Below are 26,501 nucleotides of genomic sequence, written 5' to 3'. Positions count from 1 at the left end.
TGGGTCCAGCTAGCGCTATGCAAAACTTATAATATACTATATAGATGAGGCAAAGTAATATGTAAATGTACTTGCAATATTGAAAAGCAACCCAAGACAACTAAGGTGACTTGCATTGATCACTAGGAGGGAAAGCAATAGCCAACAGAGTCATGTCCCGAGTACAAAGAGCAATAAATAAATACTTTGAGCACTAAATATTTTTTGTATGTTTTCATATTGCATAACAAAGGTCTGTGGTAGGCCTATAAGGGCAAGAGGAAGTCCAGCGCTCTTAGTGGTGGTACACCTACCCGGCTGCCCACCCCAAATCTTAGGGGAAAACAGGATTGTAGAACAACTGTTATTACCTATTGATGTTCTAAGTGAGCCCTAATCTTCTGGACCCTCCTCTGGCATCAGAGTGCACTCCTCCTTGCTGAGGATTCTCTCAAAACAGATGCAGCACAGTCCAGCTCGATATAGGACCTCACAGCTCCTGATCGGCGGCCTCATCGAAACCACCGCAGCACAACACAATTCGAGGTAGGACCTCGCATTATTGCAGCACATCACAGCTCCCGATCAGTGTTATCATTGGAACTGTTGCAGTGAGATGCAACTCGATGCAGAACCGTGCATCGCAGAACCTTAGCACCTTGCAGCTCTTTATTGGTGGGAACATCAGAACCAACTCAGGGCGACTCAACATGGCGAAGCATGGCTCAGGACCTCACATCTCTGCACAAGTACAACCAGGAACACTTTCCTGCGGACCCAACTTGGTCCTGTACAAGGCCTTAACTTGTGACTTTGTCCTGGTCCACTGCGACTAGATAACCGCAGTTGTTGCTTTGTCTTTTTTTGAGCTACTTTTACTTAAGACTTTGAAATAGTTTATCTCTAGTTACTACTGATTGGATTTTTGTCGCTCTGGTGTAATTTTTATTTATTGCAATTTACTCTATCACTGAGAGATTTTTTATTGTGTGTCGTTTCACTTTATTACTACTTTACACATTGCCTCAAAATTAATCCTGGCAGCTCTGTCCCAAGCTACCATAGGGTTTAATGCAGGTTAAATTAGTGACGTTTGTGGGTCACCCTGACAAGGATTGTGTTTATTAGTTGAGTGATGTTAGAAATGGGGGTCTCTAGTTGGCAGAGGTAGATACCTTTGTCCAAATAGGGACCCTTGTTTCTAGTCAGGGTAAGGGGGATATACCCCTCGGTAGCTTGGCACGAGCAGACAGGCAATGTGTAAAGTATTTGTACAAACACTGTAACACAGTGAAAACACCTAAAAAAACACCACATCAGTTAAAAAAAAATAAAAGTATCTTTATCTAAACTAAACAAGACCAAAATTACAAAATCTCCAACATACACAGTTAAACACATGACTTTTAAAAGGTTTCAAAAACGTGTACCATAGAAAACTATGGATGTGTGACTTTTCAACAAAGTACCTGTAGATGCGTCAAAGTTCCAAAAGCCAAACAGACGCAGAGTTGGAAAACAAAGAGATGCAACACTTCTGAGAACTTGGGGAGGCGATGTGACAGTTCTGCGAGACGCAGAGGACGTGTTGTGTCAAATCCGGTCTGTATGGGGAGGGATGCGTTGATTCTTCGTGACGGTGAAGCCTTGTGAGAGCGTGCCGCACAGGTACGATGCGTGGAAATCCAGGATGCGGCGGTGATCGATGTGGCAGCGTCGAGCGGCACTGCGTCGATCCCTCGATGCGTTGATTCTTGTGGCGGCAGGCACTGCGATGCTTTTTGCAGCGGCACAGCGATGTGTGGAAATTCTTCTTGCTCCGTGGAGGTGCATTGAGAAAACAGCCACAAGAAGTGCGATGCTTCCATTTTAGCAGTTCTTCACGTTTCTTATTTCTACCAGCTCCCAAACAGCAGCAACAACCTCCAGAGGCCCACAACTGGCACAGGCACCTCTTGGCAGGCTAGAACTCATAGCAGCAGAGTTCAGGGGAGCTGGGGGTGAAGTCGTTGTGTCCCTGAGTCTTCAGAACAGGAGGCCAGCTCACTTCAGGCCCTTGGAGATCTCCTTCAAGCAGGGAACACAGCACACAGCAAAGTCCTTCTCCTTTCCTTGGCAGAAACAGCAAATGCAGGCCAAGTAAGGGCAGTACTTCTCCTCAGTCCCCCCAGCTCTTCTCCTTGGCAAAGGTTCCTCTTGAATTCCAGGAATGATCTAAAGTTACGGGGTTTTAATTCTAATACTTATACCTCAAAGTGTCTTTGTTCTCTTTGTGTAAGGGGCTCTGAACCGGAGTCAAACCAGTTCTAGGGGGCACTCTGCAAGTGCACAACAACATCCATTGGCAGTTTGAGCCATGGCCCCAGACACACCACAGGTGGGCGGAGCCAGCATTGTGGAAGGCAGGCACAGTGCTGCCTTCCACAATCCTACTCCTCCCACCACTCCAAGTGCAGATCAGGCCTATTCAGCCTAGTGCTGACTCATCCAGACTGATGGATCCACTTCACTTCCCCTACCCCTGTCACTCCAAAGCCAAACAGTCAATTAACATACAGGCAGAGACACACAGGATGGTTGAACAAGAAAATAGCCACTTTCTAAAAGTGGTATTTTCAAACACACAATTTAAAAACCATCTTTACTAAAAGATGTGTTATTAAATCTTGCGTTCGGGGATAGCAAACTCAATTTTTCTATCTTATCCCTATGGGAAGATTTGCTTGTAAAATGTTACAAAGCATTCTTCTTTCTGTCCTATGGGGCAAGATAGCCTTTTAATAGTGAAAAGCAAAATTAGCAGTATTTCACTATCAGGACATGTTACACACACGACTACATGTCAGACCTTTCACATACAGTCCACCCTGAATCCTGCCAAGGGGGTACCTTGGCCAGGGGGTGCCCAATATGTAAGAAAAGGGGAGGTTAGGGCCTGGCAAGAGGGTGTGCTTGTCAAGTCGACATGGCAGTTAACAAACTGTGCAGAGGCATCGCAGTGGCAGGCCTGAGACATCTTTTCAGGGCTACTCATGTGGGTGGCACAATCAGCGCTGCAGGCCCTCTAGTAGCATTTGATTTAACAGCCCTGGCACACTCAGTGCACTTTACTAGGAACCTATTGGTCAAAGAAGTATGCCAATCAGGGAGAACCAATCACAATAACAATTTACACAGAGAGCATATGCACTATAGGGCTGATCAGCAGTGGTAAAGTGCCCAGAGTCCTATAGCCAACAAACACAGGTCAGGAAAAAATAAGAGATAGAAGCAAAACGTTTAGGGATAATCCTGCAATAAGGGCCATTTCCACCCCTTTACTAATAACCCAATTTCTTACACATTCTCAAATCAATAGAACATATTACTGAATTTCTGGAGGACTACAATCGCAACATTAAGGGTATTCTGTTTATCAGCTTATCTTTCCTTTTGGTTTTAATTTTTCTATATTAGAATAGGTTAATAAGTTATATTTCTAGCCACACTGAGCTTGGCCCTATCCAAGTAGAATTTCACGCCCTTTGAATACTTACCATGTGTTGGGACTCTGCATGGTAAAAGGCGGTTACCCCTGCCCTGAGTGCCCAACTATACAATTGTCTGTATTTTTTGTCATAGGCAAATACAGATCATGCATTTGAGCCATGATGTAGGCCTCTCTCATGGATTGTGGTCCTGTTGGATTGGGAGAGGCACCCAAAGTGCTTCTCTCCTACTAGTAGAAGGCAACGCCCTTCAGCAAGAGTTAAGCAGCATGAGCGCTGTGGTGACAGCATACTGTGCACCGATCAGTAGAAGTGAACATGTTCCTTATTTAGGTTTGAGTCTGTGAGGGCATGTACTAGCCCATGCGCCTCCTTTGCAAGACTCTATTTTTGACAAAAAGGGCTTGGAGCCTGCCCATTATAATTACCATTTGTTGGCTTCAATATCCCTCTTCTTTGCAGCCTTCTTAATTGGCCAGTGCAGGCCAAACATCACGTACAATCCTTTTATTTGCCATATGCTCCAGGACCAAATTAATTCAACGTAATCAGTGCCTGTCCGCTGCTCCAGATATGATTGAGGTGCTTTTTCTGCCTCACCTCCACTCTCTCTGACTGCTGCTCCCTCCATAGTGTGTTTTAACCTCTTGTTTATTCTTTCCCCGTCATCAACTACTCCTCATTGTTGCTGGTTGAACTTGTTGTTCTTGTTATTAGTTAATATTGGACTGTTTTTTTCTTGCCAAACTTCTGTACATAGTTTACCACCACCCCCTTTTTATGTTATACAGAGACATGAGGTTCCAGAATGGGCAGCAGAACTGGGAATGAGTCCGTCACATGCGAGATTTGGCTACTTTCACTCCTCAAGTAGCAACACTTAGTTGATATTTTTGTTGCTGTCTTGTGGTAACTGTGAGGGGTACAACCCCCACGTGAAGTAGCAGTGTTATGGTCACTGTGCTTTCCTAGCCTGTATGAATGTGAGCCTGTGGGATAATACATGGAGGTAACAGTACTGGACAGTGTGTGTGCTTTGTAAATAGACTGAGTGCAAGTTTGCCTGTAATGGTACATTTTATAGAGGACCCTGGGTTCCGTTTTGGGAAGCCCTGGCCTGCCTGGTAAAAAGGACATGAAGAATAGAGCAATCCCCCAAGACAGTTTTGTGCTTTGCATGGAGAAAGAGACTCCATTGTTACACTTCAAAAGGTTTTTCTTTGATTCAGTAACAGATCACCAGTGAGGGGCCTGGACACACAAGGTGATGGGGCTGATAAAGTAATGATAAAGAATACTGGGGAGCCTAGGATTAACCTTTTGATGCACGTATCTCTGCATGGCCTGTGTTTTAGGACAATCAGTTTTAGAGTCTTTCCAGCTGTGGCAGACAGCCTTTCAAGAAGAACGGAGAGGAGAAAAGTGTCCACTTCAAAAGAAGCAGAACCCCAACATAAAATGTCAAAGACTTAGGGCCTGATTATGGACTGCTGAACCTGTTTTGGCTGTGCAGTGGCGGTTGGGGACCGCCGCACCAGTGGTCTGACCGCCGTATTATGACTACAGTGGTCTTACCGTTTGAAACCACCTCAACTGCCAGGGATCTGTGATCCCTGGTGTTGGTGCGGTGGTCTTGAGGCCGCAATATGCTTGGTGGTGCTGCTGCAGCACTGCCAAGCATATTACGAGTTTCCTTACCGCCAGAGTCATCATGGCGGTGCGGCCGCCATCAAAACTGTGGCTGTGAGGAAACCAAGGGCGCCCTACAGGCCCCCAGTGTTGCCTCAGGGCCAAGGGGTGCTTGCCCTGTGTGCACTCACTCCCTGTCCTGCATGGCATGGACTTTACAGTCCATACCGTGCAGAAAAGGGCTTTAAAGTTCCTATTGCGGTGCCTTTTTAATAGGCACTGCATAGGGACCCCACTGGCCCACCCTGCCAGACCACTAGATTACTTGTAATCTGTCTTTCGGCCAGGCGGGTGGGGGTCGAGTTGGGTGGTCCTGGACAGGGACATGACAGCCCACTCCAGGACCACCAATCTCATAATCAGACCCTTGGACAGTAAATCACATTTGGTGTCTGGAAATGGTCTATAAGAACAGGAGGTTAAGAGCTTAAAACATCATTTCCCAAGCAGCCAGACGTGCTGTGTGAGAAGGGGGAAGCTCAACAAAACGTCTTTTTGTAATCAGGACTCGGGACTATGGCCTACGAGTCTCCCAGCTGAGTGAGGGGACATCACCCAGAGAAACCAAGACCACCTTCCTGGAGTCTGAAGCACGGAGCACTTGCCTGCTTGCTGAGCCCAGTGTGCCCCGGAGAAAGAGAAGAGCTTTGGATGGAGTGAGGTCGAGACCAACCGGAAGGACACCCTGAACGAGGTGTGAGGTTACAACATTGCACCAATCTGGTCATTGCCTGTGTTCAGGATTAATCCGGCGACCCTCATATGCCATTAAAGAGCCGTCATGGACTGAGCCGTGCATTTAGCGCTGTGGCCTCATTGCGGTGACCCCATATGCCAGATGGGGTTGAAGTGATTGGTACAAGCATGCTGAGACTCGTGACTGCCTCAGCGCAACCCCGTATGTCAAGAGGGGAGGGGCTCCATGGTGTGGGCGATTGCAACGGAGGAGTCTGTGCTTGGGCCTTAAGGTACTGCAGCAAATTCAGTTGCCAGCAGTGGCTGCCGGCATCAACATTAACAGGAAGTTCGGCCCATTGCCCGGTTTATTGCTGAGGCTGCATCCTGCAGGTCGAGTCCACACAACAAGATCTGCCACTGACTGACCTGTGAAGGCCACATCAGAAGATGTCACATCCTCCCTGGGCTCCGGTCAGGAGCTGGAGAATTGAGTCCCCCCACCCTTGTTTGGAAAATTGACTTACCACACCTTTGCAGGCAAGGAGCATCTCCAATAACTGGGGAAAGTCGGCAGTGCCACTTGGGTGAGAAAGACCCTGTGCCTGGCAGGCACTGCTGCACGTATCGCAAGCAGCTCAACTTCTCTGAACGGTGTCTGGACTTGTGAGTGCCCATGGTCCGCTCACTCTCTGCAGTGCTGAACGCTTCTATGCTGAAGGAACAGATAAGTCTTGTATTAGGTCAGTTGGGCCCCATGGGACTTGCTACTGACGTTGCTGGGGCACAATTGACTCTTTTGCAGTGCTTAATTTGAGCCGTCGTTTCAGGTGCTCAGCACCAGCACTTAATTGGTGTCCGGTGCTCGGCACCAGCACTTAATGGTTAATGCTGCACTTAGGACAGTCTGCCACATGGTGGCGCTGCTCATCAAACTTAGGGATAAGCAGAACAAGGATTGGTTATAAATACAATATACATTATAAATTACTAATACCTGCCTCCTCAGCCATTCATTTAGCTTTGGGGACTTGTAATAATCTTACCTGTTGCACTTGCAGGCTAGTTAGATGGTTAGTAGTTGTTTTGGAAGTGATGATAGGGGCGATGGGTGGGACAAGCTGCCGAAGCCTCCTGGTAAGGGCCCTGGCACTTATTCTCTTACAAATTAAGCACTGCTCTTTAGACTATTTCCTAAAGAGCCAACGGGGAACTCTTGAGTACGGCTTACTAGTAAGCATTCCCTGAATGAGGCCACCAGTGAATGGCAAATAACCCTAAACAAACATGTTACAAGAAAGAGGGTGGGACAGTGAATTACCTAACAAACACTAGAGCCCCGACATCAAGGGGATTGCCTTGTTGCTTACAAATGTTATTTCTTTCAATGTGTAGAGTTGGAAATAAAATACTTCTTTCTCTTATAAAATCAAATATTCGACTGGACATTGATTTATTGACATTTCTGGGTGCACTTTGAGTTATGAATCATGTTCATTAATCTGTATCTACCCTCCCCCAATTCCCCCCACCCTTCGCACGTGGGAGCATTGAATGCTCATCCACAGCTACCTCTGAGCGTCAAGTGCAGATGTGGTACTTGGCCCAGTTGCTAATGATCCATAGTAGGTTGGGTCCAGGGACATTATGAGTAAAAGGCCTCAGCCACATTGGTTGGGCCTGCTAGCCCGTGTATGCCCGTGGCCCTCTGAAACGATTTCTGACACCATGTGTTTTTAAGTGTTTCACTCACTTTCTGTTGACCATCACAAAATGCCAGATTCTAACTTACGTAGAGATTTTATAGTTTCAGTTTAATGTGTTTCTTTCAGCCACATTATTTGCCGTGCTTTGTTTTCAACAGCTCCCCAGCTGTGCGCATCTCCCCCACCACCAAATTCATCACTGAGAAATCATCTATGACCTCCGAGATGCGGAAGAAGTTTTTTGAAGTTGCAGACGAGGCTGCCCTCGTCCTGCATAACAATATGGAGGCCATTGAGAGGTGGGTGCTACAATGGGCTGATATATGGTATAGAAAAGTCAAGACCAGTATTTTGTCACAGCTCATTAAATACGGTCTTTTCTGTTCCTTATTCACTTTAAGTGCGGCTTCCATTTCCATGTTAGGTTTGCTGTTTCTTTTTATTTCCATCTGTTTGCTGCAGTAGGGGCAGAAGTGTTCTGTCTGCCAATACCATTCCATATATTGTAGTATGCATTGTCCTTTCACATAGAGGGCCTGATTTTGATAGCAGTGGATGGGTTTCTCCGTCACAATGGTGACGGATCATCTGCTAAAATATAAATCTCATAAAATCCTATGGGATTTAAATTTCAGTGGACGTGCTATGCGTCACCATTCTGATCCAGTAACCCGTCCGCCGAAATCTAAATCAGGCCCAGAGTGCCTGTCGCAGATCATTTGATGGTGCTTCCACTACATGTCTCTGGAATGGAAAAGTACTATTGTTTCATTGCTGCTCAGTCAGGTAAAGCCAACAGATGAGGCCTCTCTGAGAAAACAGAGATTTGAATTCAATTGTCATATATTTTCAGGAGTGAGTTTATTCTGACATTCTGGACTATAATTCCAAGACAATATCGTGTGGGAAAACGTAATACAGTTGATGCATCTGTTATGTCAATCCAAATCTACCAATAATTGATTTCTTTCTTAGGTAGTTGTGTAAAGGGAGAAATACCAAAACGTAAATGAAATGTACTTTTTAGGTTTAAACCTGTTTATTTGTTTACGCAGTAAACCACCTCCATACAAATGCCGATGTTTGTAGTAAAAAAAAAGTGCGAGTAGGAGCAAAGTCAAAAGAAACACAACAACCCCACTCATCAGCTAAGTTCAATGCCCTCAGCCCCCAGGGATCCGGCCCCACACCATCCATATGTGATGTAACTCATCTAAGCCTTCCATACCCCATGCCAGAAGGAGTCCAGACGAAACATCATGAGCGTCCCACAATCCCATTCCCTTATGGAGTGCCCTAAAATGTAATTTTGTAGGGTTTGTCTCCTTCAAATTCCTACTCTGTTACCCCACTATTATTTAAAATATCAGGGGCGGCTTCTCCATTAGGGCAGAGGAGCGTCGCCTCACTGCTTTCATGTAGTGCGAGAAGCAGAAACATAAAATGGTATTTTAAATACCATTTTAAGTTTCTGCTTCTCGCACTGCGAGAAAGCAGAAGGGTATGCCTGGTTGGGGGCGGACGGGTCGGGAAGGAGTGACTTGCCCAATACTGTGGGCCCTGACTGTTTGATCTGCCCTCTGGGGCTGACCAAACCAGTCATGCGCACTCTGCCATTTATTTATGTAGGCTGCATGCAGCCTACATAGAGAAACTGGCCTCCCCACAATCGCCTGACTGGGCGCCATCCCCACCAATAACAACGCTGCAGCGTTGTGATTGGCTTAGGGGAGGGGAAGGAGGCTACCTGTGGCTGCTTCTTGTTCAGGAGAGCAGCAGAAAATTGCGGGACCCAGTCAAGAGCTGAGGCGGCGTGGGAAGGTACTTTTTTAAACATTTTAATTAACCCCCCTCCGCTTACCCTCTGCGATCTTCCCACCTGCCCCACACGCGAGTCATGCCAACCGTGACTGTAAAGTAGGCAAACTTTGTGTAGATGGCAAAGACTTTTGAAAAATAAATAAATAAATACATTTGTCTGCGCTATGTGGATTGTTACAATGAGACAAGTTCAATGCTCTAGCAAGAGAGGATCCAAAAAAATATGGAATCAGGCTAAAAAGTCGCTGTGTCCGTGTGATGGAAAACAATAAAAGATCCACAGCAGGCCATGTATTTCTGCAAATGGTAACAACATCTGATAAGATTAATTAAGTAGACTATCAGAAAGAGGCTAGGAATCACACGATTTATGTTGCTGAAGTAACCTGCAGGAGGCAAGGACAAGCTTAGATGATGCTATGAATACAAAAAAGTGAAAGCAAATGGTAGGTGCTAGTCGGAAGAAGAGCCTAGAAACATATTTCTTCAAGAGAGTTTGAATATGATTTATTATTTAAGAATCCGCAAAAAATAACAGCAGTTTTCTTGGGTTATCTTCACCAAAATATGCAATACAGACATTGAACTTTTAGATGTCCAATGTATTTGCATCTTATAGTATATAGTATAATGTCTCTCTTAAATTATTTTCCAGGTTAGCATAATCCTTACTTTGTGTAAATATATCTGTAGGTTTTTGCTGGTATGAATATAGTTCTTCTCTCTATTGCACCAATGTCTACCTTGGGCCCATAAGATACAGGTTGGTGAAATAGGGAGAACATGGGATCTGAAGGACGTTATGACTGAGCGATCAAGGCATTTCTTTTGATGCCTGCTACAATATGCCTTGGATGGACCCTCTTATACATTGCTGTAGTAATATCACTTGTAGTAAAAAAGAAAGATGCAAAGGGTATGAGCCGCTCAAGAAGAGAACAACAAAGAACTCTGTACAAGACTAACCAACCATTGACTGTTCTAAAATAGTGATAATGAATGCCCATCTTTTCCATTTTAACCGGTTTCTTCCATTTCGGTGTTATTTTGCTTTTCTCAATTACTAATTTCCTCTGAAATCCCTAACCAAGCATTTGCATTTTGCATTTTTTTTATTCACTATAAAATTTAATCTGTATTGCGAATTTTGTACACTTCATAAGACCTTGCAGCTGAATGTGCAATAAAAATCTTAAAAAACCTTGGCTCTTGATTTATTTTTATTTTTTTTGGTCCTCATCCTGTCAATTAACTTGTAGGCGATACTCGATTTCCAAAACTGAGGGCCGGGTGGAAATAGAGTCTTTCCAGACAAGAAATAGCTGCTTCCATTCCTACCCCTCATATCTCACGAATGAGAGGGAACAGGACCAACAACTACAATTGACTTAATGATTGGACCCCGCTCTCTGACACCAGTCAACCAACAAAGCCCAAACCTTATCCTGACATCTGGGATCACATGCGATATCTGATTGGCTGGTTCGTTTGATATTTTGTTTACACTCAGAGAAGAGGGTTGGAGCAGCCGATTTCCAAGCTTTACATATTTCTCGTCTTCCCAATAGAATAACATAAAAATTAATCTTGTGGCCCTCTTATCAAATGTCAATACATTATCCTGACATAAACCATGAAAAATAAGCAATGGGTTAATTTCTAGCTGAATTCCTGTGACATCCTTCAAAAATTCAACAATATCAACCCAAAATGTAACTAACACTGGGCAGGTTAAAAACATATGGTAATCATTCGCTAGAGGATCCTTACATCTTGAACATACATATTGAGTTCAAAAAAATGTTGTTAACTTCGCAGGGGTCCAATAAACCCGATAAAGGGTGAACAAGTGATTACGCTTAAAATAAGCTGGTTTGACTATCTCCCGCAGCAATGTAAAGGCATTGTGCAAATCAATATTTTCATAATCATTTTGCCATAACTGTTGAATATCATTGGCTAGATTATCCTCTGCTTGAATTAACATTCGATACCACCAGGCAACCTCCTTATTGATTTTCTTGGTCTTCATAGCCTGAATTAACCACTCATCATCCTGATATTCTAGCCACTGCTGTCTGGCCCACCAGGCTGAAAGTTGATAATATTTAAATCGGGTTAATTCTCCTTGGGTACATAGTGACAAGGATTCCCATGTCATCAAGTCCCACATGATTTCAAGTCTCCCCAACAGAGAAAGCCTGCTTGCTTCAATGGCAGACTAAGGACATCATCCAGACATTCTGGCGTACCTGGTGAACCCCAAATCGGAGAATAATCAGAATAATATGTTACTCCCATCTTATTCCGTACAAAAATCCAATTTTTCACTACCCGCAACAAAATCTTAAGTCGAACCTTTTTAAAAAATGTTGGATCCCCAAACTTAAACAAAAATTTACCCTGGTCATATACAAGTCCACTCAACATTGCACCATAAATTGGACCCAATACTGAATCGTCAGGCTTCCTCAACAACATCCTAAATTTTTTAAAGTGAAAAACATAAAAATAAACCCATAAATCCGGTAATGCCAAGCCCTCCTTCTCCAACCTCCTTTTAAGCCTTTTCCAGGAAATACGAGCTCCCTTTGATGCCCATATAAAACTACTAATCTTACCCTGCATCTTAACAAGTTCATTCTTTTTTAGTGGAAGGGGTATATTATTAAAAATAGAGGTTATCTTTGGAAAGATGATCATTTTAATCAAGTTGACCCGCCATATATATTCAGAGGAAGATTTGTCCATCTATTCAATAATTTCCCAACCTCATTACTAGTCTTCTTCCAGTTTACAATAGGCACATCTGCAAATTTTTGAGTAATTTGTATACTCAAGTACCTCATCTGAGATTTGGCCCCCGGGGTCACAGATGTTTGATTCCACTCCATTACTTCTGTTTTATCCCTGTTCACACTATAACCAGAGACATATCCAAAAGTCTTTGCTCTAGCAAGGAGCTTGGGAATAGAATGTGCAGGATTTTTGTATACAAAATTAAGTCATCTGCATATAATGCTAATTTAGCCTCAAAATTGGTGCTGCAAATGGTTCAATGTAAATATTAAAGAGCAGCGGAGACATCGGACATCCCTGCTTTGTCCGCATAATCTTAAACGAATCAGTTAGTTGCCTGTTAACTAACACTGCAGCTGTAGGAGCTCTATAGATTACCTGGAGAGACTTAATAAAATTCTTAGGGAAACCAAACTTTTCCAAGGATGCCCATAAATAAGGTCAGTGTACTTGATCAAATGCTTTGGCAGCATCTATTGCCACCATTGTTACTGGAAGTTTATAGCATTCTACCATGTCCATTACTCCTAACATAATAGCAGTGAGGTCATTAAGGTGTCTTCCAGGAATGAATCCCCTTTAATCGATATGAATAATATTTTTTATAATTTTAGCAACCCTAGTCGCCAATATCCCCAACCATTGACTGTTCTGAAATAGTGATAATTAATGTCCATCTTTTCCATTTTCACCGGTTTCTTCCATTTTGGTGTTATTTTGCTTATCTCAATTACTAAATTCCTCTTAAATGCCTAACCAAGCATTTGCAATTTGCATTTTTTTTTATTCACTATAAAATAAAATCTGTATTGCGAGTTTTGTACACTTCATAAGACCTTGCAGCTGAATGTGCAATAAACATCTTGAAAAACCTCGGCTCTTGATTTGACACATTTTATTTTCTCAAACACAGGGCAAGATGTACAAACATCTTATGTAGTTGCCAAATCTTAGATTAGCAAACTTATAGCTTTTTACCATCTATAAAAGCACTTTTAATTATTCAAGCAATTCTATCTAACTCCTAAAATGTTTTTTGTGACTTTTTCTGAATCACAAATAAGAGAGACATGGACGGGGTATAGGCTTCGTATTTGTGATTCAGAAAGGTATATATCAGGAGGTTTGTAACTGCAGTTGTGAATGCAAACCGTTCATCGATTAGCAACCCCCAAGTTGGAGTGGTGACTGATTCACAAAGCAAAAGTAGTCACCAAGGGACGGCTTCTTCTTCGGGAAATCTTGTTAGCAACCTCTGAATGAGTAGTTAGTGGTCTGGAGCTCCACTGCAAAGTCTACTCGATGTCTTCACAAACGCAGTACTTATCTTTTTAATTGAAACAGGGTGCTTTTCTTTAAAAACAAGTTTCCTATATACCTCATTTGCAGGCCTCAATCCTCTGATTTGCACATAATCACAAGATGTCATAATTGCGACCTGCTTAAATAATATTCATTAGGCAGGTCGTTTTGAAAACCCCCTGTGAATTTCAAATTTGCATTGTGACCTATTATTACATAGGTGGCACTGCGAAATCTAACCCCATTAGCAAAACAGCCAGCGCACAAATTGAACAGTCCTGGTTTATGAATAGGATTAGTACATCTGGAGCAAAAGTCATATACCAAGGAGCCTGCTGATCTGTTAATGTATGTAGTAAAGGGAAGGGCAGAGAATGCAACCCTCAGGTTGCAAGGATCCATGCAAAATAGAAGCTTCAGCTCATTTCTCTTGCTGCTCTGTATCTTGATATGTACCTAGGTTTTCATACTCTAACGACCGCACCCACCAAAGTCTTTTTCTGAATGACAAATTTACACTTTAAAAGATTTCCAAAAATGCACAAACTGTAACCTCTATGCATTTCACATTGTCTCCTATAATCAATGGTAATATTTATTGGATGATTGTATCTAATTAAATGCTAATTTCTGTCACTGTTTTCAAGTGGTAACTGGAAGATATGTTATTGATATCTAGTTGAGGTCAAGTACTGTAAATATCACCCAACTGCTGTAATAAGTATGATGAAAGTTTAAATTAGCAAATATATTAGTGCAAAAGCTCAGTCTTTTTAACCAATCATTGTTATTTTGTTTTAAGGAGGCGGGAAGAATTCAGTAACCAGAAGTTTCATGCACTAGACAACATTACCTTCTTCCATCAGGACATGGAGAAGTTAAGAAAGCCGTTCCACCATGTCAGGGAAGATAAGGATTATGCCAATACTGAGAACTGGTAGGGCTTTACCAAACATTGTTGATTAGATTACAGCTTGTTTTACTTCCTGTTTTCCTTTTTGTGACCTTGGTAGAATTAAATCCTTTTTAGGTCTGGCAGCAAGCTGCTTTCGATAGTGCATGACCTTTTGTTACCAGGGGTCATATCCTGATGGGCTTTGATGGCTCAGTGCTGAGTCAAGCACCTGTTTTTATGCACCTGCAGTGTGTAAAGTGAATTCATTTAATCAGATTAATTCTGTGAGTTTTGGGTCTATTATGATGGTGGGCTATCCCCAAATGACCCAGTTTCACCCCCGCCATTTTAGTATGGCGAGGGGCACCGGAGCGGACGGAAAGACCGTCCGCCGCTTTCCCGCCGGTCTGATTGTCCGCCGGGCGGAAAAGGCACAGGATATGGCCAGTGTGGCAGGCACATCCTAATTGGCCTGTGTTCCCTTAGCACCCGCCATCGTAATAGGCCACTTAATGTTTTATTTTCAGACAGTACTGCTCAGAAGCAGTGAGAAAGGTTTGTGTCTTTCTGTTTTTGAGCTGTACTGTCTGACAATGAAGCATTAACTCAAAGAAATCTCACTTCCACCACCATTAGCGAGCAGTAGGAAAAATGCGAAGGTTTGGATTTTATAAGCTATTGTGTGGAAATACATTTCTCTATGCCTATGTTTCCATCTGTTCTTATGTTAAAGCCCCAACTAATCTGTAATTGGTTAGCATACTTTCCTCCTGTAGACCACAAACCCAAAACGCTTGAATTTTCTTTAGCACTAAGAGAAGCTTGTTTAGAGAAATATAAATAGCCTTGAATGATGCTTGGCTTTTGTGACCAGAAACAGCCATGTTTTCTTATTTCCACTAAAAACTGTGAGCAACAAGCCCCCATCTCCGATCCCAGAAAAAAATGCCCTTCCCGGACTTGAGGAGAGAATTTTTAAATGCCGTCTAATATAATTCTACTGAGCTCATCCATGCACCAGCTTGCTGGTCGAAACCCCTTGACCTGTGATCTATTTTAGAATCTGTATAAGGGTGTAAATGTGTGCTCCCTTTCACCCTGGGGAACTGCAATTCATAGATGTTGGGGGACCCCTGCCCAATTTTCTCTTGTGACTCCCAGCACCTTTTCTAAAAATTAAGTTTTCAAACTTTACAAAAACTTGAAGCCTAGGGGGGATATTCACAAGGAAGTGGAGGAGAGAGGCGTTAGCCTTCTTGGCCTAACGCCTCTCCCCGCCACTGTGGAAAAGCAAGGCTGCACCATATTCACAAGGACATGGTGCAGCCTTGCTTTTACCCCTGTGTTGGCACTACGTTTCACAACTTAGGGCCATATGTATGAAGCTGTTTTGCGATAGCAAACACTGCGAATCCCAAAAAAACTGTGTTTGCGATCGCAAAACACAGCCATGCTATGTATGAGCGACATCCTCATCGCAAAATTGCTAATCACTAAATTAGCGATTATCAATTGTGCGAAAAATGGAATCTGAGAATAAATTTGCGAATTTACTAAATGCCACACATTTGCGAAAATCGCAAATGAGGAAATCCTAAATTGCGAATTCGCAAAATGCAATGCATCAAAAAATTGCAAATTGCGAATACTCGATAGACAGAAAAGACACTAAAAACTGTTCAAACTATAAACATTCTAGCCTCTACCAAAGACATGTATCTTATGGAAGTTTTGAAGTAACGATTCCTTACTCTGTGTGTGCTCTTATTCATACTGCCATCCTTGCATTTTTATTTTGAAGGTTTTTCAGCCTTTTGGCAAGAATACCAGAATCTTTGAAGAAAAACCTTAAGATTCAGAAAATTCTAAGCAAACTTGAAAAGCTTGAGGAGAAGCAATACATTAAGATCCGACCCAACAGCTTCCTCAAAGTACTGAATGGACTGCGCCCCTGGGAGCTGTGTTCACCAGATATATCTGTGGCCATTGAGGTAACTTTATTCCCTGTTCCTTTGATGTAAGAAATACAGGAAAGTATCTCTATTGGGTGGAGCTACTGTGTCCCATGTGCCATGCACTTGTGGCAGAATATAAGTTGTCTTTCCAAACTCAATTGGAATGTTTTGTATACAGAGCACTATATAAAAGGCAGGCAAATTAACACTTGCTAACAAAACTTGCACTAGTCAAACAATGTATCTGCTTTCTGTACCCTATCTGTATTTTGAACGATTTCTAGAGTGTCAAGCAGCACTAATATAAATTAAGTCCTGATACCTGTAGACATCCATTTTTTTTTTTTTAGTTCAAATGTATTTTATTAATAGTCATATAATTCACTTAGAGATTAAGAATAACAATATAAAGCGAAAGAATACAGTAAAATAAATAAAAGAAACAATCCAAAGGAAATAAACTGCAAACAAAACCAGCAATGATGAAATGTGTGACAAATGTTAATATATGATAAACTAAAGAATGGTATAATGGTTGTTATTATAAGGTAAATAAAGCAACAAAAGGAACTTATGGAGGTTTAGCGATTTCCTGTTGGAAGGGGGATTTAGGCAGAGAGCGAAGAACACATGAATCAAAAAAGGAGGTGACTGGATCCCACAATTGTTTTCGTTTTGGGGCCAAAGCGAGTGGATAAACAAACGTTGTGTCAAGCCTATGGTTATAACATACAGCGTACCACCAAGCCTGATACAAGAGTTCAGTGAAATCTTTCCAAGCCTGAGTAATCTGTGGAAAAGCTACTGCAATAAGCAGGTCAATTATTTTTATGCTGTAAGTGCAATGATCCCAAATGGGGGAGAGACTACCTAGAAAAATATGAGATAAATGAAAAGGGTGTGTAGTGGAGAAGATATTATTAATTTGAGACCACACCTTAACCCAAAATGTGTGAACTGGAGTGCATTTGAAAAGCAAGTGTAGCAAATCCGCATGAGGTTCAGAGTAAGTCCAACATGTATGAGACAGGTCGGGGTATCTTTTACTAAGAATGAGTGGGGAAAGTAAAAGTCGATTATAAATAAAAAACAAAGTCTGAACAGTATTTGCAGCCCTAGAAGATTTCCGCAACCTTACCCAAAGTTTATCCCACAACTCAGTAGACCATGAGAGCCCTATATCTACTTCCCATACTTCTTCCACTTTAGTCTTTGGACGTGGTGATGGTGGTGCGTGTAGCAAAGAATAAATCTTGGACCCGCTATTCCCTCTAATAAGTAAAGTGCGCAATTGAGATATAATAGGAGACTCCTGAGGTGAAGTGGAAGGCAACATGATGTGTGATTCATATGCTGATTGAAGTGCTAATGTTAATTTGAGATACTTAGTACGAAAAGAAGAAGGGAGGGGAAAGGATGCCGCAGCTACTGAAAAAGGAATAATACGAGAATGCTGGAATAATTGATGTACCCATATAATACCACGACTTCTCCAAGCCTTCCAAAAAAATGGTTTATTATTTATTAAAATCGATGAGTTATGCCAAATAGGTTGTTCAAAAAAGGAGGAGATTAAAGGGGATGGTAGGATTTTAGAAGTATACTTGAGAATCGGAGTAGAAATAGACTGCGGTGGACGAGAAAAAGAGAGGTATTCCAACAAAGAGTAGGGAGAAATATATGCCAGTTCTAGCGATGTCCACAAGGGAGAAAAAGTGGGATGATCTTCAATCCATCTAGAAGCTTGGTGTAATAGAAAGGATTTGTGATACAGAGAAAAATTCTGAAAATGTACCCCTCCCTCTGCTTTCGGGCGGGTTAATTTAGATATAGACATGCAAGCCTTTTTGCGCCCCCAAAGGAACGAAGATAAGATGGAATTAATTTTCTTGAAATGAAATAAAGGGATAGAGAACGGAATATTGGAAATTATGAACAAAATCAGGGGGGAAGCATCATTTTGATAGTGTCCTATCTACCCCACCAAGATAAATATAAAGGATGCCATTTTGTAGTAAGGTCCGTCAATTTTTTAAAGCAGTCCTCCATGCAACGTGAAACAGTACCTGAAAGAGTAGGAGTAAAGTGAAGACCCAAATATTTGATACAATTAGGGTTCCATGTGAAACCCGAAATAGTGAAATCCGATTTATAAGTGAATTTAGTCAAGGGTAAAATCTCGCACTTATCTTTGTTTAATTTGTAGCCAGAAACAGAGGCAAATGAATTGACTTCAGTCAAAAAGGTAGGCAACGAAGTCGTGGGCTCAGACAAAAATAATAAAACGTCATCAGCGTACGCCGCCATTTTAATTGTGGACTTCTGGAACGTAAAACCCTTTATAACAATATTTTGGCGAATGTGTAATAGGAAGGGTTCTAAGGCTAGATTAAATAAGAAAGGCGAAAGAGGACATCCCTGACGAACCCCTCTACCAAGGGAGAAATAGGAAGAAACACCTCCATTCGCCGCAATAGCAGCTCTGGGGTGTGAGTATAAGAGAGAGATGAGGGTAGAAATTTTTGGGCCAAAATCGAACCACTTCAACGTTTGGAATAGATACGACCACTCGACTCTATCAAAAGCCTTTTCCGCGTCTAAGCCAATTGCAGCAAGAGAATGAGAAGAGTGTGAAGTCTTAGAGAGAATATCAAAAAATAATCTAGTGTTATCTGAAAGTAGTCTACCCTTGACGAAACCAGACTGTTCTTTCCCCAATAAATCTGGTAAAAAGGATTCTAAACGGAGAGCCAAAGTTTTAGAAAAAATCTTGTAGTCAATATTTACTAGGGAAATGGGTCTATAATTTTTACAGTGCTGTGGGTCTTTGCCTGGTTTGGGAAGGATGCAAATGAGAGCTTCGGAAAAGGAACCTGAGGAAGAACCAGAATCAAGAAAAGTGGAGATAAGACTGCGTAATTTTGGAATAAGTAATGCCGAGAAATGAAGAAAAAATTCCACTGTGAAACCATCTGGACCCGGGGCCTTATCTTTTTTGAGACATTTCAAAGCAACAAGAAGTTCTTTCTGAGTTATATCTGATTCTAATGGAGAGAGATCAGGGGGGGTAGCGAAAGGAGACTCAATATCAGAAAAGTACTGACATATATCCTGGGTTGTAGAAGTAGCTTCAGAAGAATATAATGTTTTGTAAAATTGAAGAAATTCCGTTAGGATGTCTTCATCCTTATGTTTCAAAACAGAATCTTGACCGTATATATTATCTATATTAGTCCTATTCTTCTTGACTTTCAAATAGTTTGCCAAAAGTTTGCCGGCCTTGTTTTGACCCCCGTAAAATTTAGCACTGGAGCGCAACAAATAATTGGAAGCATTATTTGTGGTATCTTTGTTAAATTGTAATTTAATAGCTATGAGCTCGTGTAAACATTCTTTAGATTTAGCATACCCTTCCACACTTGTGGTGGCCAAAACGATTCAAAAGGGGGGTGGTGATGGACAGAGTATCTGAATTAAGCAGAAACGGTGATGGATCAAGCCCTGATCTTTTGACTGGGTATGAGTGTTCTGTTTAACGCAGATGCTCTGTCCATCACCACCCCCTTTTCTGAATCGTTTTGGCCACTATAGGAGTGGCAGGGTATGCTCAGACATGAGTCCCTTGCTCACTGCACCATCAGGATTCAAGCAAGCTGGGCCGAAGACGGCTGTAATGCCAGAAACCGGTCCACTGAAGCTTGTTTCCTTTCCAGTAAAGAGTTGGCTTGGTAGTTTGGTCTGCCCTGTTCCCATGATGCACTGGGCCAGGGTCAGACTAATTTGCATATAGCCAGGTTCTGAGCTGGGATGGTGCAGTGAGCTAAAAAACGGTGATGGATCAAGCCCTGATCTTTTGACTGGGTATGAGTGTTCTGTTTAACTCAGATGCTCTGTCCATCACCACCCCCTTTTCTGAATCGTTTTGGCCACTATAGGAGTGGCAGGGTATGCTCAGACATGAGTCCCTTGCTCACTGCACCATCAGGATTCAAGCAAGCCGGGCCGAAGACGGCTGTAATGCCAGAAACCAGTCCCCGGAAGCTTGTTTCCTTTCCAGTAAAGAGTTGGCTTGGTAGTTTGGTCTGCCCTGTTCCCATGATGCACTGGGCCAGGGTCAGACTAATTTGCATATAGCCAGGTTCTGAGCTGAGATGGTGCAGTGAGCTAAAAAACGGTGATGGGTCAAGCCCTGATCTTTTGACTGGGTATGAGTGTTCCGTTTAACTCAGATGCTCTGTCCATCACCACCCCCTTTTCTGAATTGTCTAGAAAGGGGTCAAACACTTCATTACAGTCTCCTGCTAGAATGAAATTGTCCTCATAATGTTGGGTAATGTGAGGAGATAAAGAAGACCAGAAAGAAGCGTCCCCTGTAGTTGGAGCGTAGATGTTTTGAAGGGAAACTGGAGTGTTATCCACAACGAATGTAACTAAAACCCATCTACCAAGCTGATCTGCTGAGTTAGCAACTATCTTGACTGAGAGGGATTTATGAAATAAAATAAGAACTCCATTACGCTTTCCATCACCTGGGGGAAAGAAGACCTCCCCAACCCAACCTCTTTTGAGTTTGACAGATTCTTCGGGTGATAGGTGAGATTCTTGTAGAGAGGCAATGTCTGTTTTAAGCTTGGCTAGGTGTGTTAAGACTCTCTGCCTCTTTATGGGGGAGTGCAAACATCTAACATTCCAGGAAACAACTTTTAAAGGCATTTAACAAGACATAAATAGTACATACTAGGCTGGTTAAGGCAAAGCAACAATATAAGAGAATCAAAAATGAATGCATAACAATCAATACAATGCATTGAGAATAAACGGCAAAAAACTCTTAAAGTGAGAATATATGAAAAATACAGAATAATACATTTTTGTATGCAGATAAAAGTAGGAATAAACAAAAAATAGCATTCAATATAGTAATCTGTGGAAAAAAACTGTATTCAATAACAATTAGAACAAATAAAAGAACGAGTGGTGGAAGATAGAAGAGATTGAAGAAAACAGGAGAGAAAGAAAGAGAACAGGAAATCATCCATGAGGAAAAAAGAGAAGAGGAAAAAGTCGAAAAAAGACTAGGATGCAAGGAACGAGAAAAAGAAAAGAGTAATAAAAGAAGAAGACATAGAAGAAAAATATGAAGGAAGAAATATGACTTACAGAATATCCAGGACATGTAAGGGTAGGGAGGATGGAGGCCACATAGGACAATGACGGATTTGTAACTCATAAGGGATGGCGGGAAGGAGAGACGCCTCGGCAGACTCCAGGAATGGAATGAGGGGAGAGAAAAAACACGTAGGGTAATGATCTATAAGAATGGAGATAAAAGAACATATGAAAAACATTAACAACTGGAGATTAGAAATAATAACCAAGATAAAGCATTGCCTATAAGCTAACAATCAAAAGCAATAAATGCATATGGACATAACCTTAAGTCAACAATACTAAACATCAAGTAAAATGAGACGAAGATGCAACATCCATCGCAGTAGAACTATGGGAATAGAGAAAACTCTTCAACTTCAATGGGTCTTCATAAGGGGTGGTTTTGTTATTGAGAGTCACCCTGAAGAGACAGGGATGAAATAAACCAAAACGAGCTCCAAGCGAACGCAGTTGAGGACGTAGGGATAAGAATTCCTTGCGTCTGTCAGCAGTAGCCTTAGCATAATCCTGAGAGAAGAAAAGAGGAGTGCCCGACCATATAATTAGTTTCATGGCTCTTGCAGCTGATATAATTTTGAGCAAATCAGTATATTCAAGGAAGTAGATGATTACGCCCCTTGGTTTTCTGGCAGCCGAGGGGGATATCGCACTAGGAGGGAGACCCAGACGGTGTGCCCTCTGTATATTGAGAGTGGTGCTATCAGGTAATGAAAGAACTTTTGGTAGGAAAGTCTTGAAAAACACCAGGGGGTCTGTCCCCTCCGGAAGACCATAAATTCGCAAGTTGTTTCTTCTGTTTCGATGTTCTAAATTTTCGAGGTGTTTATGCATGGCTGAAACCTGTGCGCACAGCGGGTCCAGCTTAGAGACAGACGAATTCAAGGAAGTAACATCCTGCTCCAATTGAGTAACACGTCCATCAATAGTTAGCAATTTATCCGTGATCGTTTGGAGTGTGGCTCTAGTCTCATCAATGAAAGGGCGCAACGCCCTTATTTCCTCCAAGAGGATATCCATGGTGGCCAGGTTAGGCTGCTTTGGGGGAGAAGGAGGATCTTTTTTTAACCTTTTCACAGTACTTTTAGTAGCTGAGGATAAGGACGGATTCGATGATGGCGATGAATGTTTTGAAGATGATTCCAGCGAATCCTCCATTGTAAGGCACTGATATCTGGAGCTCGTATGAATTAGAAATTTGCGTGAGGAAGATGAGGGTTTATGCAAATCCTTAGATAACTTACCCATCAAGGAAAGAACGAGTTCAATAAAAGCACAAGTTGAAAACGAAAGAAAGCAGAATGATACTCCTAATATGACACTGTATATAAGCAAAAAAATGGAAGAAACATAAATGTAACACCAGAATTTATGCTTGAAGAGAGATGTGTGGAATGTAATAATAAAACTGTAAGTTAGAGTAAGGGTGCAAATGCCACTAGTACAGAGATAGTGAATTCAAAATCCTACTATGCACATGGTACTAATATGCTAAAACACAGCAAAATATAATAATAAGGCACATTGCAAATATTTACTGCAGAAACCAACCATGTCAAAATAGAAAAGGATGCGAGGAAAAACATGCACGCATATGCTCATAGAAACATTGTACAAAAGCCTCAGTGCAGTAAATAATGCATAAAGAGCCTGTGAGGAACATTACAAAAAGTTCAATGAAATAAAAGTCAATGAAACATGGAGAGATAAGATAGCGCCATCTTGAATGAATATGAGGAACAAGGCGCCAAAATTCAGGTGAAAAGGTAAAGGTGAGGCATTAAACGCAGGCTAATGTAGAGTTAATCATCCAGGCTGTAGCAGGAATGTTGAACGTTGGCATAGAACCAGCTGAGGCCTAAAGCAGTGCCAAGGAACTTATAGATAATAAAGAAACATTCTCCTCATGCATAAATCAGAAGCTGTGCTGTAGAGCAGGCTATCGTAGTGAAGAGATAAGGAGTTACCTCATTTGTTCATTTCAACGATGCACAGTGAAAGGTATTTATCGTATGGCAGCAGATGGCAGAAGGGACCATTACTTTTAGGAAGCAGCAATAAAAATGAGGTGAATTTAGTAGAGCGCGCGGCCCCGAGCAAGGAAACCGAGCTACCACTAGGAGCCAAGCTCCGTCAGCGGGGCTCAGAAAAATGGCGGCCGCGTCACCTCAGAATCAAACTGAATGCGTGGTGTGACAGAATAAACGTTGCGCATACAGAGTTAGTCTTTCAAAAAAATGAAGTTAATAATGCACTTTGGCAGGAGGAAGGTATCACATTAGAGGCTTCTCGCAGCAAGCGTTTGCAAACCGGATTACCGCTAGGAGCGAGGCTTCGTCAGCGGGGTCCGGGAAATGGCCGCAACCTCACCAGGCTCCGCTGAATGGCGAAGTATGAAAACAGACCTTCCTGACCTCCTAGGATACAACAAAGGGGCTTCTCCGACGCTGCATTCCTTCCCACAGCTGTTCTCGTATTATGGCATCTCAGATATCAGTAAGGAGTCGCGCCATGCCCTCCTTCACCGCCGCTTCCCGGGAGAGTCACAAAGACGCCGCCATCTCCTGCGGGTGCTAGCCACGCCCCCCCCGTAGACATCCATTTATAACAAGAAGACTGTTGTTACACGCCTGCAATTCAAAACCTCTATAAAGTTATCCAGTTATTGGACGTTCTGCAGAAACTTCCAGATATAACTCTTGAGAGAAATGCGCGCCAATCATCCTCTTTCAAAACCTAGTATTGGCCATGTGAGTGGACAGAGTATTGTCTAATTCAGTCTCACTTGTTCCAGCCATCTCTGTCCCAGTGGTAGACGCCTTTGAATTGGAGCTTAGTGAACAGTGCTTCTTAAATGCTCGCTTAGGTTGTGTGCCTATGAATCACTCCTACTGTATAAATAGCTCCCAGAGCCTCTGTGTGCCTTGCCTCTCTTCCTTCCTCCTCATTCCTACATTCAAGGAGTGATGGAGCTTACATAGGTGTCAAGATGCAGCTTCTAATCCCAGGTGTGTAGCAAATGAAGGCTTCTGTTCTGGTCTTTTCTGTTTTGAACTTGTTGGTCATCCGTGACCAACAAGTCTACAATCCAGACCAGCTCCTTTCCTGGAGGCACACATTCCACCAGAAGCATGGAACTGTCAGGAATCTACAAGACATTTATACCGGCTGGCTTGCATGCTGCACGCAAGTCCTGTCCTGGACACCAGTTGTGGAGCAGACCTTTAAACTGAACAAAGCGTGCTATACAGCGCGTGCCTGAATCACAACAGCCCTATGGTGTCACTATTCTTTGGCTTGTTGCTGGTTTTGAATCCTTTCTATGTTATGAATGAAGGGTGCTGGATGTGAATTAAGAATACGTTGCTCACCTTATTTTGGTAATGTATGTCCCTATTCAGAAGAGATTTACATTAATACACTTATAACAATCTCCATTCCTACAGCTCTGTCCTATCAAAGCTATCAACTAATTCAGAGGTTCTTAGCCTTTTGACTTCTGTGGACCCCACTGAATCATTACTGAAAGATAGGGTACCCCACCTAAGCAATTTCTATAATTTGAATCTCAAAACAATTTACAAAATACACAAATGTCAACATCAAACAAATACACATATTATGAAATGTTATTTAATTCACAAATAAAAAATATACAAAAATCAAAGTTTTAATTTTAATGCGAAGTTTGGAGCTTTCCAAAATATAGTTTTGTTAGTACAAGACTAGCAATCTAGCACATAACTTTGTCTTTTTTGCTCCTAATGGATGCTCTCTGCTTTAATTGAGGCTAGCAATTGTTCATACTACATTCTATTTGCTGTAATTGCTCTGCTCCTACTAATGAAGCTAAGTATAATAAGTTAATTTTTAGCTGTATAGCCCAATTGAAAACCGAATTTAAACCCCTCAGTAACTCTTGAGCCTTGTACTGCTTGTCACACCACTGCATCTAGAGCTCAAGTCTGTCCACCTTAACCTGTGTTGGATTCCTTACCGGCAATTCCGTGTGCCCCTCAACCACCTCTGCACTGTGGTTGCTGCTGCCAAGTCCCCCCTTGTACTCCTTGCATTCTGCACTGAGTAAGCAAGTGCTTACCCACACTGCAGGAGCACTCATGCCTGTACTTACAAAATTTCCTGGTGCAAAAAAACCTGTTAAATGCCCAGCTTGCACCTCCTACCCTCTTCCCATACCGCCCACCGCTGCCTGAGGGGGGTGGCTGCTATTGAAAGGAAAAATAATAACTGGGAGACTAATAGCCTTGAAGACTGTCTGGGTCAGCCTAGCTGGATCCATGGCATGTAGCCACAATTCATTATCTAGTTCGCCCACTTCCCTACAGCATCCTAAGCCAACCGTGCCTGGAATTCCTCATCATATTGCACCCAAGCATACCCACCCCAACGGTAATTTGTGCTTTCCTAATAACGTCTATGTACTTGAACAAGGTCACATACCTCTCAGTGTACTTTTCACAGTACACACTGGCATATATTAAAAAGCCGCCGTCCAATTCTCAATATCGACCGGAACCCTAGGCCTCTTGGTCAATGCATATTTTTCCTCCTTCGACCCCTCTTTTGCCCTGATCTCTCTATGCCGTAGCTTAAAAACTGTGATGTATTCAACCTTCCAACTTATCTCTTTTGTGGATGCCATTAAAATGCACTACTAAGGGTTTAGTAATTCCCATATAGGGCAGTTTCTTTACCTTCATTACTTTACTCTTTTGTTTGTAGAACCCTCACCCCCACTGTCCTTTGTATCCTTGTCCTGTTGCCTTTTCGGGCCCTTCTCCTCTGACCCCTCCTTGCGCTTCCCAACTGTTTCACTGCCCTCTGTCTAAGTCGTTTCTTTGCCTGTACTCACCTTCTCAATGTCTCGGGTTGAATCCCTACCCCCCTCCCCCCATTTTTCCTTGACTTACTTACCATTCTTCAGCCACACCACAAATGTGTTGACCTTTTCCTCCCCTTTACTCCCCACCCTGTGGATACTATAGCCACTGCAGCCTTTCTT

The 26,501-nt window shown here is 42.4% G+C and overlaps 1 protein-coding gene across 1 annotated transcript in view; it reads left to right on the top strand.

Annotated features, from left to right (window-relative positions):
- CCDC60 (coiled-coil domain containing 60) overlaps positions 1 to 26,501 on the top strand; it is a 532,753-nt gene that overhangs the window by 502,264 nt on the left and 3,988 nt on the right. The window contains exons 11-13 of the mRNA XM_078665905.1: positions 7,696 to 7,836; positions 14,262 to 14,396; positions 16,156 to 16,345. Coding sequence (XP_078522031.1) covers positions 7,696 to 7,836; positions 14,262 to 14,396; positions 16,156 to 16,345 — 466 coding nt within the window. The remainder of the gene's footprint in view (positions 1 to 7,695; positions 7,837 to 14,261; positions 14,397 to 16,155; positions 16,346 to 26,501) is intronic.

Source organism: Lissotriton helveticus, chromosome 11 (assembly GCF_964261635.1).
Source record: "Lissotriton helveticus chromosome 11, aLisHel1.1, whole genome shotgun sequence".
Taxonomy (NCBI): Eukaryota; Metazoa; Chordata; class Amphibia; order Caudata; family Salamandridae; genus Lissotriton; species Lissotriton helveticus.
The sequence above is the reverse complement of the archived record's forward strand: the minus strand, read 5'-3'. Positions and strand labels throughout refer to the sequence as shown.